This window comes from Hyaena hyaena, unplaced genomic scaffold, assembly GCF_003009895.1.
Source record: "Hyaena hyaena isolate Hyena2069 unplaced genomic scaffold, ASM300989v1 scaffold_121, whole genome shotgun sequence".
Classification (NCBI taxonomy): Eukaryota; Metazoa; Chordata; class Mammalia; order Carnivora; family Hyaenidae; genus Hyaena; species Hyaena hyaena.
In genome coordinates, this window is record NW_024080753.1 from 2777917 (window position 1) to 2793414 (window position 15498).

At 55.5% G+C, this 15498-nt stretch overlaps 1 protein-coding gene across 1 annotated transcript in view; it reads right to left on the minus strand.

The window, feature by feature from the left end:
- DLEC1 (DLEC1 cilia and flagella associated protein) overlaps positions 1-15498 on the minus strand; it is a 72720-nt gene that overhangs the window by 5200 nt on the left and 52022 nt on the right. Inside the window, exons 20-28 of the mRNA XM_039237169.1 lie at positions 7519-7672; positions 6786-6896; positions 5889-6019; positions 5260-5451; positions 4467-4537; positions 3928-4079; positions 3295-3413; positions 2639-2709; positions 93-298 (exon numbers count right to left, since the gene is read on the minus strand). Of these exons, the coding sequence (XP_039093100.1) occupies positions 93-298; positions 2639-2709; positions 3295-3413; positions 3928-4079; positions 4467-4537; positions 5260-5451; positions 5889-6019; positions 6786-6896; positions 7519-7672 (1207 nt within the window). The remainder of the gene's footprint in view (positions 1-92; positions 299-2638; positions 2710-3294; positions 3414-3927; positions 4080-4466; positions 4538-5259; positions 5452-5888; positions 6020-6785; positions 6897-7518; positions 7673-15498) is intronic.

Below are 15498 nucleotides of genomic sequence, written 5' to 3' on the forward strand. Positions count from 1 at the left end.
CCTCTCCCTCCCCCCTGCCTCCTCCTCCCCCTGCCTCTCCTCCTTCCCCCTGCCTCCTCCTCCCCCCGCCCCCCCACCTCCCCCCTGCTCACAGACTGGACAGCTTCATGGCTGGACTCAGACTCATTGGAGGGGCTCGGGGACCAGAAGGAGCTGCTGCCCTCAGGGGTCTCTGGGCACGAGAGGTCGTTCCCTGCTTGGTCCTGCAGCGGGAAGGGTGGCCCGTAGAACACGAGCAGCTCCACCAGCCGGTCCTCCCTGTTTTCCGGAGTGTAGGTCTCCCAGTCCAGGCGGATATCTGGGGCAGGGGGTGAGGGCTGAGGCGGGGCGGACGCGTCTTCCCTGGACCCTGTCCTGCAAGCCCTGATGGTGCCTGTTCTGCGCGCAGGGTGGAGGCGCGGTGCCCCCTTGCAGGAGGAGGCCTGCATGCCTTCACGGCCAAGTGCACCTTAGGGCTGCATCTGTGACTCTCCCCGCAGCTCCCCCAGGCCCTCCAGCCTCTCCCTCCGCCCTCTCCCCTCCGTCTGTCACCTCCAGATGCTCTCACTTCCTTCCCCAGCCAGGCTAGTCTGGGCGCCACCATCTTGCCAGGATTCCCCCCCCCCCCCGTGACCCCCATGCTTCCACTCACCTGGCAAAGCCTAGCCCTGGAGAACCGAACTGACCCTCTGGTCCCCATGTCACGCCTTCCCTGCTCTCTGACACGTGTGCTGCCCCCTGTGGCCCCAGATCCAGACAGCCCTGGCGCCCCATCCCCACACGCTCATGTACCGCCAGGCGTCTGTGCCGCCTCCCCTCCCCTCTTGGGGCCAGCCAGGTCCCCCCTTCTAGCCTCCAAGAGCGTGAGGGGAAGGCCAGTCGTCCCCACCCTGAACAAGCCTCCGTCTGCCAGACGACCTCCCCAGGACCACCTCTACCTGCACAGCACACCAGTCGGGCCCAGTCCACCATCGCCTACCGTCCTCTGCTCTCAGCCACTCCCCAGCCCTGCGGGAGGCCTGGTGAGCACCCCTGGGGGCCGAGCTTGCATTTCTTCAAGTTATTACCTTGGCATCTGCCTCTTAAACCCACCAAATCCCTCTCACCAAGGCCACCAGTGACCTCCATTCTCTGAAGTTCAGTAAGGACAGAAATGTGCACATGATGAGCCCCTGGGGACGGGAAGGGAACCACCGAAAGGAAGGAAGGAGAGAGAAATTCCACATTAAACAAAAAGGAAACAGAACAAAGTCACAAAAAGCACGAGAAAGAACAAGTAAAATGAATCACAAAACAAGGAAGAAATCTATCATTGATTTCTCCTATTAGAAGACAATGCCAGGTGGGGCTTTTAAAGAGCTCCGCTCTCTTGGTTGCTCACCAAGAAACTTCTCAAAATGACACGGGGTGAGAACAGGGACGGGCACAGATGAGATGTGGGTCTCCACCGGCTAACAACACAGCAGCTAAAAGTGAAACTGCTGGAAACAGCGGGAGGTTCTGTTTTGTTTTGTTTAATTTTTTTATTGATTTCTGAGAGAGAGACAGACAGCGTGAGCAGGGGAGGGGCAGAGAGAGAGGGAGACACAGAATCTGAAGCAGCTCCAGGCTCTGAGCTGTCAGCACAGAGCCCAAAGTGGGGCTCGAACCCACAAACCGTGAGATCATGACCTGAGCCAAAGTCGGACGCTCAACCGACTGAGCCCCCCCAGGCGCCCCCAGAAGATTTTGTTTTTAAAGATTTTAGTTTTTAAAGAAATAAAATAAAATAAAAAATAAAGATTTTAGTTTTACATAATCTCTCCACCCAGCGTGGGGCTCAAACTTACAACCATGAGGTCAAGAGTCACATGATCTACTGACTGAGCCAGCCAGGCGCCCCTGGAGAAGCCAGGAGATCTTAATAAAGCTGACGAGAGCGCGAATTCAGTGTCCCTTTCCTAACCACCCGGACCCAGTGGGCAAACTGAGCAGGTCATGGACTGCCGTCCCCCGCGCCCCCCAACTGCTGCACATCCCTAACGACCACCAAGGAGCTTAAAGACGGAACTGCCCGGGCCCTGCCCGCCGGAGACTCAGGCTCAGCCATGGGGTGGCCTAGCCTCAAGGTGAAGAACCCCTCCTCCTCCAGGTGCCGAAGCTCCTCCGAGGCCCAGACGCTCCGCGTTGGGCCGGCTCGTCCTCCCTCCTGGGCGTGGCCTGGACGCCCCTCCACGGGGTGGGGGGCCTGCACCCCTCCAGGCGACCCTCCAGCAGTCCCCTGGATGCACTCAGCACCCCCGTCAGCACAGGAGCCTCTCCGTGGAGACTCGGCCGTGCTGTGCCCCTGGATCCCCAGCAGCTTGCCTGGCACCTGGCTGCGGCTCAGGGACGGCTGGCTAAGCAGACGAGGGAAGGTGCCCCTGCCCGTGTGTGTCCCGATGCAGAGCGAGCCTGAGAGAACAGAGCATCCGAGGCCCCGCACACTCAGGGACCCGGGCTGGGCAAGGGCAAGCCCGGAGCTCAGGACGAAAGCAGCTGTCACTGACATGGCCCGCCGCTGGCCTCGCCCCAGCCTGGCCCTCAGGGTCCTCGGTAGCCAGGCTCCTGGATTCCTGGGTCCCCGAGTCCCTCCGGGCCTCGCCCACCGCCCGGCACAGCCTGAGCGCGAGCCCCTTACCGCAGGGGCTGGAGTTGTTCAAGCGAAGGACCCGCGTGACTGTGTCTCCCCCGGAGACCTGGGTGCCAAACCTGGAGGCGGGAGAGCAGGCTCAGTGCAGCCCTAGCCGCGCCCCCCCCGCGCAGGCCTGCCCCCCCCGCCCCCCCGCGCAGGCCTGGCCCCCCCGCCCCCCCACTCAGGCCTGGCCCCCCCCGCCCCCCGCGCAGGCCTGGCCCCCCCGCCCCCCCACTCAGGCCTGCTTCAGGGAGGGGCTGGGGCTGAGGCAGGGAGGAGGCCCACACTGGTCCGTCCTGAAGTCGCGGGGGCCCTGGGCTGGAGGCCTTCCCCGTGCGGTGGCCTGGTAGCACCCACGCCCCCTGTCCCCCCACCGACCCAGCTGATCCCCTCTCGTGGTGCGGGGCCCCAGGCCCGGCCCTGACCTCAGGCCACACGGACTATCTGCTACCTCTGCCACCCCCCCCAAGTCCTCCGCAACGTGGGACAGCAGCCATGGCCCCGGAGGCCTCTCTCCCCGGGGCAGCCCTGCCCTGGGGCCTTCTTGCTGGGTGGCACCAAGCGGCTTCGGGCAGCTGGAGAGCCACCGGCGGGGTGGGCAGCCGCGCTGGAGGCAGAGGGTTTCAAGGCTTAGAGGATGAGGCTGGTGGGGGAAGGGTCACCTGATGACAGGCTCCTTCTGCACCTGGTCCATGGTGCAGTAGGTGGTCCTCAGGGAGCTGAGGGGGCAGCCCACCACCGCCATGTGCACCGGGATGACGACGGGCGGCAGGTCCCCCACCTGCACACACGCCGGTCCTTTGTCACCCTTGCTGCCACGGCACTCCCTGGCTCCCCGTCCCCCCGGGTCAGGGCCTCCCTTCCCCTAACAGGACAACATACCCCACCCCACCCCCACCCCAAGGACCGGTTTTCAACTGTCCCTGTGTCCTCCACACGGAGCCCACGCGCAGCAGGCGCCCGCGTCACGCCGGGTGAGTGGAGGGCCCACGGGAGAGCCAGGGGATGCGTCCAGGGCCGGTGACAGTGTGGCTCTGGGAGGCCCTTCCTGCCTGTCCACACCCGCTGCCCCGCGGGCCACGCATCCGGGCCCATCAGATTCCCATGCCCTCCCCAGCGCGGAGAAGGGGTGGGAGGTTCTGTTCATGAGGGCCCCTCCTGCCCGCGTCCCTGTCGTTGCCGCGAATGCGAATGCCCGTCCCCAGCTCATGGGCATGGCTTCCGTTGCAGAGATCTGCGGGGCGGGGGGCAGGGGGCCGGGGGCGGGGGGCACAGGGCCCGGGGCGAGTCCCTACCGTGCAGACGAGGTCGTCCCAGTACTCGCCCCACATGTTGGCACAGCCTGCGACGTCGACGCGCAGCTGCTGGTGGCCACCCAGCAGGCCCTGGGGGGGGCAGGCGAAGAAGGCGGCCCCCTTCCCGTGGGACAGCATGCTTTCCATCAGGGCTGGGCGGGAGCCAGAGCGGAGATTCAGGGCCCCCGGGGAGGGCTGAGGTCCAAACCTCAGGAGTCAGCACCGCACCCACCAGACCAGCCGCTCCACCGCCCTCCTCCCGGGAGCCCAGAACCCTTCTCTGCCCCTTGGGGGCCACACCCCAGTGGGAAACGTCTGTTAGGAGCTGCCACCCAACGCAGTGAAAACCAGGCCCTGTGCATGGGCCAGAAGATGGCCTCCATCCAAAGGGGGCCCCGGAGGGCCATGGCCCTCTCAGCGGTCTTGCTAGAAAAGGCGCTGACGTGGGGTCTGTGGCCAGGGCCCCCTCCCCGCGGCCAGCAGCCCACAGCCTGAGGACGCCCAGGAAACCCCGCTCTGGCCCACCCCAGGGTTCTTACTCAGCCGTTCTCGCTTGGCCAAGTGTTCTCGAATCCGTGACGTCTTCAGCAGGGCAGGGGGCATGTCAGGGCTTTACCAGACGACCCGGAAACAGCATGGAGCCGTCAGGGCTGTCCCCAGAGCTGAACCCCCTCTCCCAGAGACCAGCACCCTCTCAGGGGAGGACTCAGGTCTGCCCACCTCCCTTGGGGCCGGCCACACCCCTGCCACCCAAAGCACCCCAGCTACAGGCCACCCTCCAGCCTGGGGATGCCTTCTGAGAAGTGCCGGAGGACGCTGGGTAGGGAGTCAGGCCTGGGCTCTGGGCCCTGAGGATCCCAGATACAAGCCCACCCCGCAGCCAGCCTTCTGCAAAAGGCCCGGCATCGAGCGAACGCTAACTTCCCTAGAGCAGGGAAGTGAAGGGTCATAAACCGTTGGTGGCTCCCGCCACCCACGGCCATGGTTTTTGTGCTGGGCTCCCCCTGACCTGAGAGGGTCAGCGGTGAGGTGTCTGCTGGTGAACCGCCGATTTCTGGGGTGTAACTACTGCTGCCTGGCTGAGTTCCAGTCGGAGCTTTGCACAATGCCTCTGTCACAGCACCTGCCTGACCTACCGGAACCTTCCACCTCGCCACGACCCCAGCCTCTCCCGCAGGCCCCCCCAGGGTGTGGGAGGTGGGCCGGCGGGAACTGCTTCTCCGCATTTCTCCCGTCTCAGAGCACGGAGATCTCACTCCTGACACGGGCCGGCCTCTGGCCACCTGAGCCACCGCCCCCCGCCGGGACCTGCGCCTGGAAAAGCACACTTACAGGCTGGGTTTCCGACTCGGGCTGTTTTGGGGGCTCCCGAAGTACTCAAACTTGAGGGTGAAAGGCGTCTGTATCGGGGAGCGGTTGGTCAGGATGAGCTGGCGGCTCACGCGGGTCCACAGGGGCACCGTGGAGCCAAAGTCCAGGCGGAGCTCCTCCAGGCGGTCTGGTCGCGGCTCTGCGCCGGGGACACTGTCCCGGGCCCGGGGCACCACGTTACACGCCGCCCTTGGCCCTGCCCGGCCAGCCCGCTTGGGTGGGAGTGCGAGAGCTGCCCGCACGCGAGGTGCACCCTGCACCGCCTCCCGCTCAGCTGTCACCCCAGGACACACCCGAGTGGCCAGCGGGGCCTCAACTCCATACACTCTCCCTGCCCCTGGGCGACGGGCCTCCTGTGGGAAAGTCCAGGCTGCCTGCGGCCTGTCCCTGGGGCTCCGACCCGCCCGGACATCACGCCGGCAAGTGGGGGGGGGGGCGCACAGGCCAGGGCTGCGTAGGGAGGCCTGTTCCCACAGAGGAGGTGAGGGTCCTTCTTGGCGCGGAATCAGCTGGGAGTGTGCTGGTCCCACAGGGCACCACTGGTAGGCTCGTCCCTTGTACGGTCACTCACCCCCCGGCCCCGGGCTCACCTGCCGTCAGGGTCCCCCGCAGAGATGGCAATAGCCACCTGCAGTCCCTGGGGCTTCCCAGAAATGCCCAGGACCAGCGGCTCCTTCATGCCTGACACCGTGCAAGGGAGGGCCAGGTCGCTCAGCTCGTGCTGTAAGAGAGCCCCCCGGGGACACGTCACTGCAGCCCAGCCCGGGGGCGGCCTCAGATGTCGTCCCTCGCACGGTGGCCGCCGTGGGGCGCCCAGCGCAAAGGTCTGCGCCTCTGTGCAGTCTCACTCCGTGGAAGCGTCCCCGGTCCCTCCCTCAGGGAGCCTCGCCTGGCGCCTTCCTCGGGCTCCTGGTTCAGCCCGCTCCACACATCGGGGCCTGAAGGAGGGGAGACCCCTGGGAGGGCCCCTGGAGAAGCGACACGCTTACTCTGACGTTGCTACGACAGAAATAAAGCCCTTCCCACGTGAGGTCCGCTCTGCGCCCGAGCCCACTTGCCCATCACCCTCGAGCTCAGACGCAGCTGAGAAAGAAAGTCTACGGCTTCCACGTGTGTCCGTGAGGAAGCGAGACTGTGTCTGTGCATCTCCCCACAAGACCCACAAACAGAGAGCCAGCAACCAGCCCTGACGGCCTTCCTGGGGCCGCGCCGGGGCCCCTCCTGGGAAGGGAGGCCACCTCCAGCCCCCCAGCATCTAATTGGAAAGCGGGGCCCACCTCTGGCTGCAGGGGTTGGGGGGGCGGTCAGCTGGGGCCGAAGGCCAGACATGGGCCCGCTGGGGCCTGCTCCGGGCTCCCTGACCTTGTATCTGTAGAGAGCAGGCCTCACAGCAATGGGGACCCCAGACCCAATCGAGGCAGGCCTCCCTGCCCGTGCAGAGCCATAGGGTGCCCCCTGGCCCCCCAGCCCCCAGCCACCTCACCCACCTGGGTGTGGGCCGTCAACTCCAGGATGAGCTGGCGCTCCTCGCTGGGGCCCAGCGTGCCGCGTCTCGGGGACACCTTGGCGGTGCAGAGGTGTGCTTGGCGCCCCAGCAGCTGGCAGACACACAGACGGGGCTGCTGGCACGCGCTGGGGTCGCTGCGTGGACCCAGGGTCCAGACAGCGCTCAGCACGGCAGCGTGCCCGGCCGGGGGGGGGGGGGGGGCTCATGGGTGGGATAACCCGCCGGTCCTTTTGCGTCCCCTTCCCGACCCTGCAGGAGCCTCACCCCTGCCAGGAGCTGCTGGGCTAGACGAGCTGCCCCGGGAGGTCTAGGGTGCTGGGGAGCAGAGGGCACCTGCCTCTACGGGCACCACGCTGCCCACCATGGCACGTGAGGCAAGCGCCACAGCAGCCCCTCGGGCGGCGCCTGGATGGGCTCCTGCTGCCGCGTGGACCGGTCACGGGCTGGGCTGGCGGGGTGTGCCGAGCTGGCTGCCCCAGCACCTCCCGCTCAGGGAGGGAACTGAGACCCTCCGAAGGCAGGGCAGGGAAAACTGGACCAGACGTGCCGCTCCTTCAAGGAGCCCAGCGTTTCTGTACGTGGCGGGGCAACGGACAGGCCGCGGGGGAGAGGTGAGCCTGTCTCCTGGGGAGCGCCTGGGGTGCAGCGTCCCTCCCCGCAGGGACCTCGGCGCTGAGGGCCGCAGCCTGGTGCCTGGCCGGGCGGCCGCTCACCTTGCCCCAGTGGAACCGGGTGGGCAGGAGTGTGCCATTGACGAGTGTCGCGGTCGCCTTGGCGGGCACGCCCAGGTACAGGCTGCTGACCTCCACGTGGCTGCTCTGCAGGTACACGAAGGGCTCCTGCACGTCAGCGTATACAGGCAGGTAGCTGGACACAGGGAGAACAGAAGAGACAGAACCATCGTTATTTCAGGTGATACAATGGCCTATGTAGAAAATCCCGAGTAATCCAGGTTTTAAAAATTCCTAAAAAATAAATAACAAGAAAACGATCTCCTACAGCTAATGAGTCAGCAAAGTTACCGGGTACAAACTACAAAAACTAATCACGCTTGCATATGGTAACAATGAACATGTGGATACAGAAATTAAAAATACAATAAATACTACTGACAATTGCTCAAAAACACTGAAATACTTAGATATAAACCTAATAAAGCCTGTACAGGATTTGTATGCTAAAAACTACAAAGCCAGATGAAAGAAATCTAAGATTTAATAAACAGAGACAGACTATGTTCATGGTTTAAAACACTCAACGGAGTAAAGATGTCAATTCTCTACAAACTGGTCTATAGGTTTAACACAATTCTTATGAAACTCCCAGAAAGGATTTTTGTAAATATAGACGAGCTCATTATAAAATCTATATGGAAAGACAAAGGACACAGAAGAGCTAAAACAATTTTTAAAAGAATAATAAAGAAATCACTGCACTGGCTGTCAGACTTACTATAATGGCTACAGTAATCAAGATAGTGAACTATTTCTCGAGAGACAGACACACAGATCAGTGGACCAGTATAGAAAACCTAGAAATACAGTCACACAGATATATCTGGCTGAGTTCTGTTTTCGTTTTTGAGGAATAGAGATAACGTGTATTTTGCTTTTCCCTTTTTATTTTGAGATAACTATAGATTCACATTGCAGCTAAAACAAAAATTACACAAGAATCCTGTATACCCTTCACTCAATTTCCTCAATGGTAATGTCTTGCAAAACTGTAGTACAATATCACAGCCAGGAGATTAATATGGATACAAGCCAGCAAGCTTGTTCAGACTCCACCGGGTTCACACGCACTCATTTGCTTGCATTTAATTCCTAGCCATTTTGGCACATATGTAGGTGCACATGACATCACTGCGGTCAAGAAACAAAAATAGCTCCGTGACAAGGATGCCTGGGCTACCCTTTTCTTGGGGGAGGGGAATGCTTATTTATTTTGAGAGAGAGAGGGAGGGAGGGAGGGAGGGAGGCTCCCATGGAGCCCAGCCTCACAAACCATGAGATCACAATGTGGGCCAAAATCAAGAGTCCGAAGCTTTACCGACTGAGCCCCCAGGCGCCCCTGGGGCTACCTTCTAGGTACAGCCATGGTCCTTTCTCTAGCTCCTCTTCCCTCCCCAGCTCCTGGTAACTACTAGGCTGGTTCACCAGCTCCATAATTTTAAGAATACTATACTGAGCCTGGGGGGCTCAGTCGGTTAAGTGTCTGACTTCAGCTCAGGTCATGATCTCATGGTTCGTGGGTTCAAGCCCCATGTCCGGCTCTGTGCTGACAGCTCGGAGCCTGGAGCCTGCTTCAGATTCTGTATCTATCTCCCTCTCTCTCTGACCCTCCGTGCTCATGCTGTCTCTCTCTCAAAAATAAATAAAATAGGGGCGCCTGGGTGGCTTAGTCGGTTAAGCGTCCGACTTTCGCTTAGGTCATGATCTCGCGGTTGTGGGTTCGAGCCCCGCGTCGGGCTCTGTGCTGACTGCCAGCTCAGAGCCTGGAGCCTCTTTCGGTCTGTGACTCCCTCTCTCTCTGACCCTCCCCTGCTCACGCTGTCTCTCTCTCTCCTAGAAATAAATAAAACATAAAAAAAAAATTTTTTTTTAAATTAAAAATAAATAAAACATTAAAAAAAATTTTTTTTAAAAGAATACTACATAAATGGAATCATATAACATGTAATCTTTGACATTTACTTTTTTTCACCTGGCATAATTCTCTAAGATCCATCCAAGTTGTTGTGTAAGTCAGTAGTTGGTTTTCTTTCTCACTGAGCTGTGAGTGTTCCATGGTGTGAATGTACCGCAGTTTGTTTAAACTATTCACATGTTGGGGCGCATGGGTGGCTCAGTCAGTTAAGGGTCGGACTCTTGCTTTTGGCTCAGGTCACGATCTGACAGTTTGTGAGATTGAGCCTCAGGGCCAGCTTGGATTTTCTTCTCTCTCCCTCTTTCTCTGCCCCTCCCCGATGCACACACGCACTCTCTCCCCTCCTCAAAATAAACAAACTTAAAAAAAAAAAAAACACCGTTCATCTGCTGAAGAATTTTGAGTTGTCCCAACTGATTTTTGACAAAAAGTATACAACCAATATAATATGAGAAGAACAGTCTTTCAACAAGTGACACTGGGAGAATAATTAGATACCTATAGGCAAAAATAAAGTTCTACCTAAACCTCACAACTTATATAAAAATTAACTCAAAAATGTGTCACAAACTTAAATGTAAAATGGAAACCTAAAAAATGTTTAGAAAACAACAGGAGAAAAATTTTTAGGACCCAAAAGCACAATTCATAAAAGAAAATTTTTAAATTAAATTAATTTAAATTTTAAAAAATGTTTGCTATGTAAAAGATATTTTTCCTTCAAAAGACAAAATTGCAGACTAAGAGAAAATATTTGTAAACCACATACTGGACAAAAGACTTGTATCTAAAATATGTAAAGAACTCTTAAACAACCCAATTAGAAAATGACATAAAGGGGCACCCGGGTAGCTCAGTAAGTTAAGTGTCTGACTCTTGATTTCAGCTCAGATCATGGTCCCAAGGGTCATGGGATCAAGCCCTGTGGCTCCACACTGAGCATGGATCCTGTCTGAGATTCTGTCAGTCCCTCTCTCCCTCCCTCTCTCTCTGCCCCTCTCCCCCACTCATGTGTACTCTCTCTAATAAAATAAAAACGACATAAAAATTTCACCAAAGAGAATAGCAGATAACAAATAAGTACATGAAATATGTTCAAAATCATTAGCCATTTGGAAAACACAAATAATAATCAATCTGAGTATGGGGTAATATCCCTATAAACCTATCAGAATGACTCAAATAAAAAATAGTAACACCAAATGCTAAGAAGGATATGGAGAAACTAGATCACTGACGTGTCGCTGTGAGAATGTAAAATGACAAAGCCGCTCAGTCTGCAAAATTTTTTGGCAATTTCTTACAAAACCAAACACCCACTTACCATACACCTGGCATTGTTATTCTTGAACATTTATCCTAGGGAAATGAAAACACATGTCCATACAATGACCTGAATGCAAATATTCATAGCAGCTTTGTTCATAATAGCTGAAACCAGAGACAGCCCCAGTGTCCTTTCAAGGGTGCTGCTTAAACTGGCAGGTTCATGCCATGGAACTCTACTCAGCAGCAAAAAGGAATCAACTCTTCACGCAGGCAACTTGGAAAGCTCTCAAGGGAATTATGCCCAGTGGGGGAGGAGGAGAAACCCATCTCAAAGGTTACATATGGTAGGATTCAACATGCTTGAAATAACCAAATTCCAGATATGGAAGACAGAATTGGTTGGTTTGATAATTCCAAAACCCATGACAGACTGAGTCTGGTTCTGACGCTTGCTCTGTCTCTTCAGACTGTGTGGGGGGTTTTATTCGTGCCTCTTCGTGTGCCTCATAATTTTTTGCTGGAAGCTGGACATTATGTATTGAGAAATCGGAACTGATATAGAGCCTTGGCATCAAGTGTTCTGTTCATCTGTCTGAGTCGGGCTGCATTTACTGTTCGCTGTATCTGTGGGTGGTGGACGCTTCAGTGTCGTTTGTTGTCCTTTTTTCTCTCCCTTGTTCTAAAAAAAACTCTTTTTTTTAACTCTTTTTTTAATTAATTATTTTTGAGAGCGCAAGCGAGCATGAGTGCACACAAGCAGGGGAGGAGCAGAGAGAGAGAGAGAGAGAGAGAGAGAGAGAATCTAAAGCAGCTCCAGGCTCTGAGCTGTCTGCACAGAGCCTGTCTAGGGGCTCAAACTCACAAACTGTGAGATCATGACTTGAGCTGAAGTCAGATGCCCAACCGATTGAGCCATCCTACAATCTTCCTTTTTTTGGGGGGGAGAGTCTGGGTCATACAGGGCCTTGTAGGCTATTTTATTTTTATTACTATTTAAAAAAATAATCTATTGTCAAGTTGGCTAACACAGTGTACATTGCACTCTTGGTTTTGGGAGTAGATTCCCGTGGTTAATCACTTACATATGACACCCAGTGCTCACCCCAACAAGGGCCCTCCTCAGTGCCCATCCCCCATTTTCTCCTCCCTGATCAACCCTCAGTTTGTTCACCGTATTTAAGAGTCTCTTGTGGTTTGCCTCCCTCCCTCTCTGTTTGTTACTATTTTTCCCTTCCCTTCCCCCATTGCCTTAAATTTCTCAAGTTCCACATATGAGTGAAAGCATATGGTATCTTTCTCTGACTTATTTCACTCAGCATAATACCCTCCAATTCCATCCACGTTGCTGCAAATGGCATGATTTCATTCTTTCTCATTGCCAAGTAGCATTGCATTGTGTATATAAACCACATCTTCCTGATATCCATTCATTAGTTCATGGGCATTTAGGCTCTTTCCACAATTTGGCTATTGTTGAAAGCACTACTATAAACACTGGGGTGCATATGCCCCTGTGAATCAGCACTCCTGTATCCCTTGGGTAAATTCCTAGCTGTGCTATTGCTGGGTCCTATGGTTGTTCTATTTTTGATTTTTTGAGGGAGACATGAAGACCAGAGAGAGCTGGGGTTGTGTAATTTCCTCTCCCCCATGTCAGATGAAGCTCTTGTAGTCTTTCCCTTGCTGGGCAGGACTTGTGGAGAACACTCTGGACGTTTTTCAAAGCGGTTCTTTCTCCACCCCCAACGCCCCTTGGACATATTTCAGAATGGCTATTTTTCCCTTCCCCTGACCAAACTGGAGAATTTTCCTCCAATGTTCACCACAAGAACCTAGTGAGTCTCCAGCATTTTTACCTCTCATGTGAGACCACACAGCATCCAGGAATTTGTTGAAGCTGCTGCTTAGATGTCCCTACCATGACCGGGTTCAGCAGCGTCTGCTGCACACACTGCCCTATGTTCTCTGCATTCACCCATCGCTTTGGTTCTTGGGGTGGCTGCTCCATGACCCCAATTCTCTAATGAAAAATTATTGTTTCAGGGGTGCCTGGGTGGCTCAGTTGGTTAAGTGCCCGACTTCGGCTCAGGTCATGATCTCATAGTGCATGTGTTCGAGCCCCGCATCGGGTTCTGTGCGTCAGCACAGCACAACTCAGAGCCTGGAGCCTGCTTCGGATTCCGTGTGTCTCTCTCTCTCTGTCTTTTAAATCAGATAGAATGGGGATGCCTACGTGGCTTAGTCAGTTAAGTTTCCGGCTTTGGCTCAGGTCATGATCTGTGCTGACACTCAGAGCCTGGAGCCTGCTTCGGATTCCGTGTGTCTCTCTCTCTCTGTCTTTTAAATCAGATAGAATGGGGATGCCTACGTGGCTTAGTCAGTTAAGTTTCCGGCTTTGGCTCAGGTCATGATCTGTGCTGACACTCAGAGCCTGGAGCCTGCTTTGGATTCTGTGTCTCCCTCTCTCTCTACCCCTCTCCTGCTCACACTCCGTCTATCAAAAAATAAATAAACATTTTTAAAAAAGATTAAAAATAAATCAGATAGAATAAAACAGTTACAAGCAAAAATATGTTTAAATTGTCATTTATACTACCTATGTGTTCACCTTGATGTATTTGTATCAGTTAGGCTTCCACCAGAGAAACAGAATGAGTATGTATAGTTATTACAGCAAAATTACCTTACATGACACGTGCCAAGACAAGCAATGGGTTCTAATAAACGGAGCTAGGACTGGTTATCTGAGAACGACGCTGGACCCCCTCCTCACACCATATGCAACAACTAACTCAAAACGGATCAGACATCTAAATACATGAATGAAAACTACAGAACTCTTGGAAGAAAATTGTTGTGCACATTAGATTAGCCAATGGTCATTTTTAGATATAACCTCAAAAGCACAAGCTAGAAAAAAGAAGATGGACTTCATCAAAATTACGAATTTTTATGCTTTGCAGTAAACCATCAAGAAAGTGAAAAGACAATCCTCAGAATGGGAGAAAATATTTGAACATCATATACCTAGTAAGAGACTTACATCTAGAATATATAAAGAATGCTTACAACTCCAGAGTAAAAAGACAATCCCATTTTTCAAAGTGGGCTAAGATCTCAATAGACATATCTCCAGAGAAGACACACAAACAGCCTTAAATAAGCACATGAAAGACGCAAAACATTATGTGACACCAGGAAGACGTAAACCAACTCCTCCACGAAATACCACTTGGCACACACTGGGACGACGGCCGTTAGGAGAGGTTGGAGGATGTGGATAGAGGAGAGGGGTAGAGAAGGGTGGAGAGCGGCTCAGGACCAGCACTGCTCCACCTGCAGCGTTATATTTTATCACGCACCGTTTGTAGAAAATTGTAGATAAAGAATAAAGAAGTGGGCGCCTGGGGGGCTCCGTCAGTTAGGCATCTGGCTCTTGATCTTGGCTCAGGTCGTGAGCTCACAGTTCACGAGTTGGGGCCCCACGTGGGGCTCTGCGCTGGCCATTCAGAGCCTGCTGGGGACTCTCTCTCTCTCTCTCTCTCTCTCTCAGAATAAACCTGGAGGCAAAGGCCCTGCAGAGCTTCGCTAACAGAGGGGCGCAGCCCAGCGCACACCCGCCACACCCGCCCCGGCGGCGCAGCAGGGCTAGGCTGCGGCTGCCGGGCTCCCGGGCTCCCTGAGGAGCGTGGGTTTGGCCCCGCACGGCCCCGGGCGCTCACTCTCCCGCGGGAAACCACCGAGGCCCGCCTTCCTGGTCACAAAGGCCGGTCCGGGCTGCCCTCCCCAGGGCCCCTCCTCCGCCTGCGTCCGGGAGCCGCGGACGAGGAAGAGGGGTGCTCCCTGGGGGACCCGCACCCCCGGCTCCACGCGCAAACCTGCTTCTCCTCACGCTCAAAACCCGGCGGGCGGTCCCGGGAAGCGGAGAAGGACCCCAGCCCAGTGGGAGGAAATAAAAACCAGTTTCCCGGGGAGCCGGGGTTAGGGTGCGGGGCGCCGGGCAGGAGGGCCCAGCCCCGGCTGCGGGCAGCTCCCAGGCCGGTGACCCCGTGTTTCCCGCAGCTGCCAGCGCACCTTCCGACTCGCACGCGGCCTTCAGAACGGCAGAGACAGGAGCGGAAACAGGGAGACTTGACCTTCGCACGGAAGGCCCGGGACCCGCGAGGAACAGCCCACTGAACACACGCGCAGAGAGGCGCTGGCGGGACCCCCGGCAGCGGCCACAGGACAAGACCCCGGCGCCTGCCCCTGCGGACGGAGCGTCCCGGGCAGTCTGCACGCTGTAGGCGAAGGTATAAAATGGCAGTCCTTTTGGAGAATAATTCAGGCGTCTCCATAAAGATTGAAAACAAGCACAAAAAAAAAAAAAAAAAAGATTTAAAATGAGCACTTAAATGTTTTTATAATGAATGCTTAACACGTGCCGAAGTGACTGTTAAACACATCTACAGTTAAATCTATTTAAACACACACACGCAGTTTAAGGAATAAAAAAGGACACGTGTGCATCACCCTCCCGCAGCCTGAAGAGCAAAGGATCACCAGCAAGCTTAAGAAAGTGAATCCTGGGGGGGCACCTGGGTGGCTTAGTCGGTTAAGCGTCCGACTTTCGCTTAGGTCATGATCTCGCAGTTCGTGGGTTCGAGCCCCGCGTCGGGCTCTGTGCTGACTGCCAGCTCAGAGCCTGGAGCCTGTTTCAGTCTGTGACTCCCTCTCTCTCTGACCCTCCCCTACTCACGCTGTCTCTCTCTCTCTCTCTCCTAGAAATAAATAAA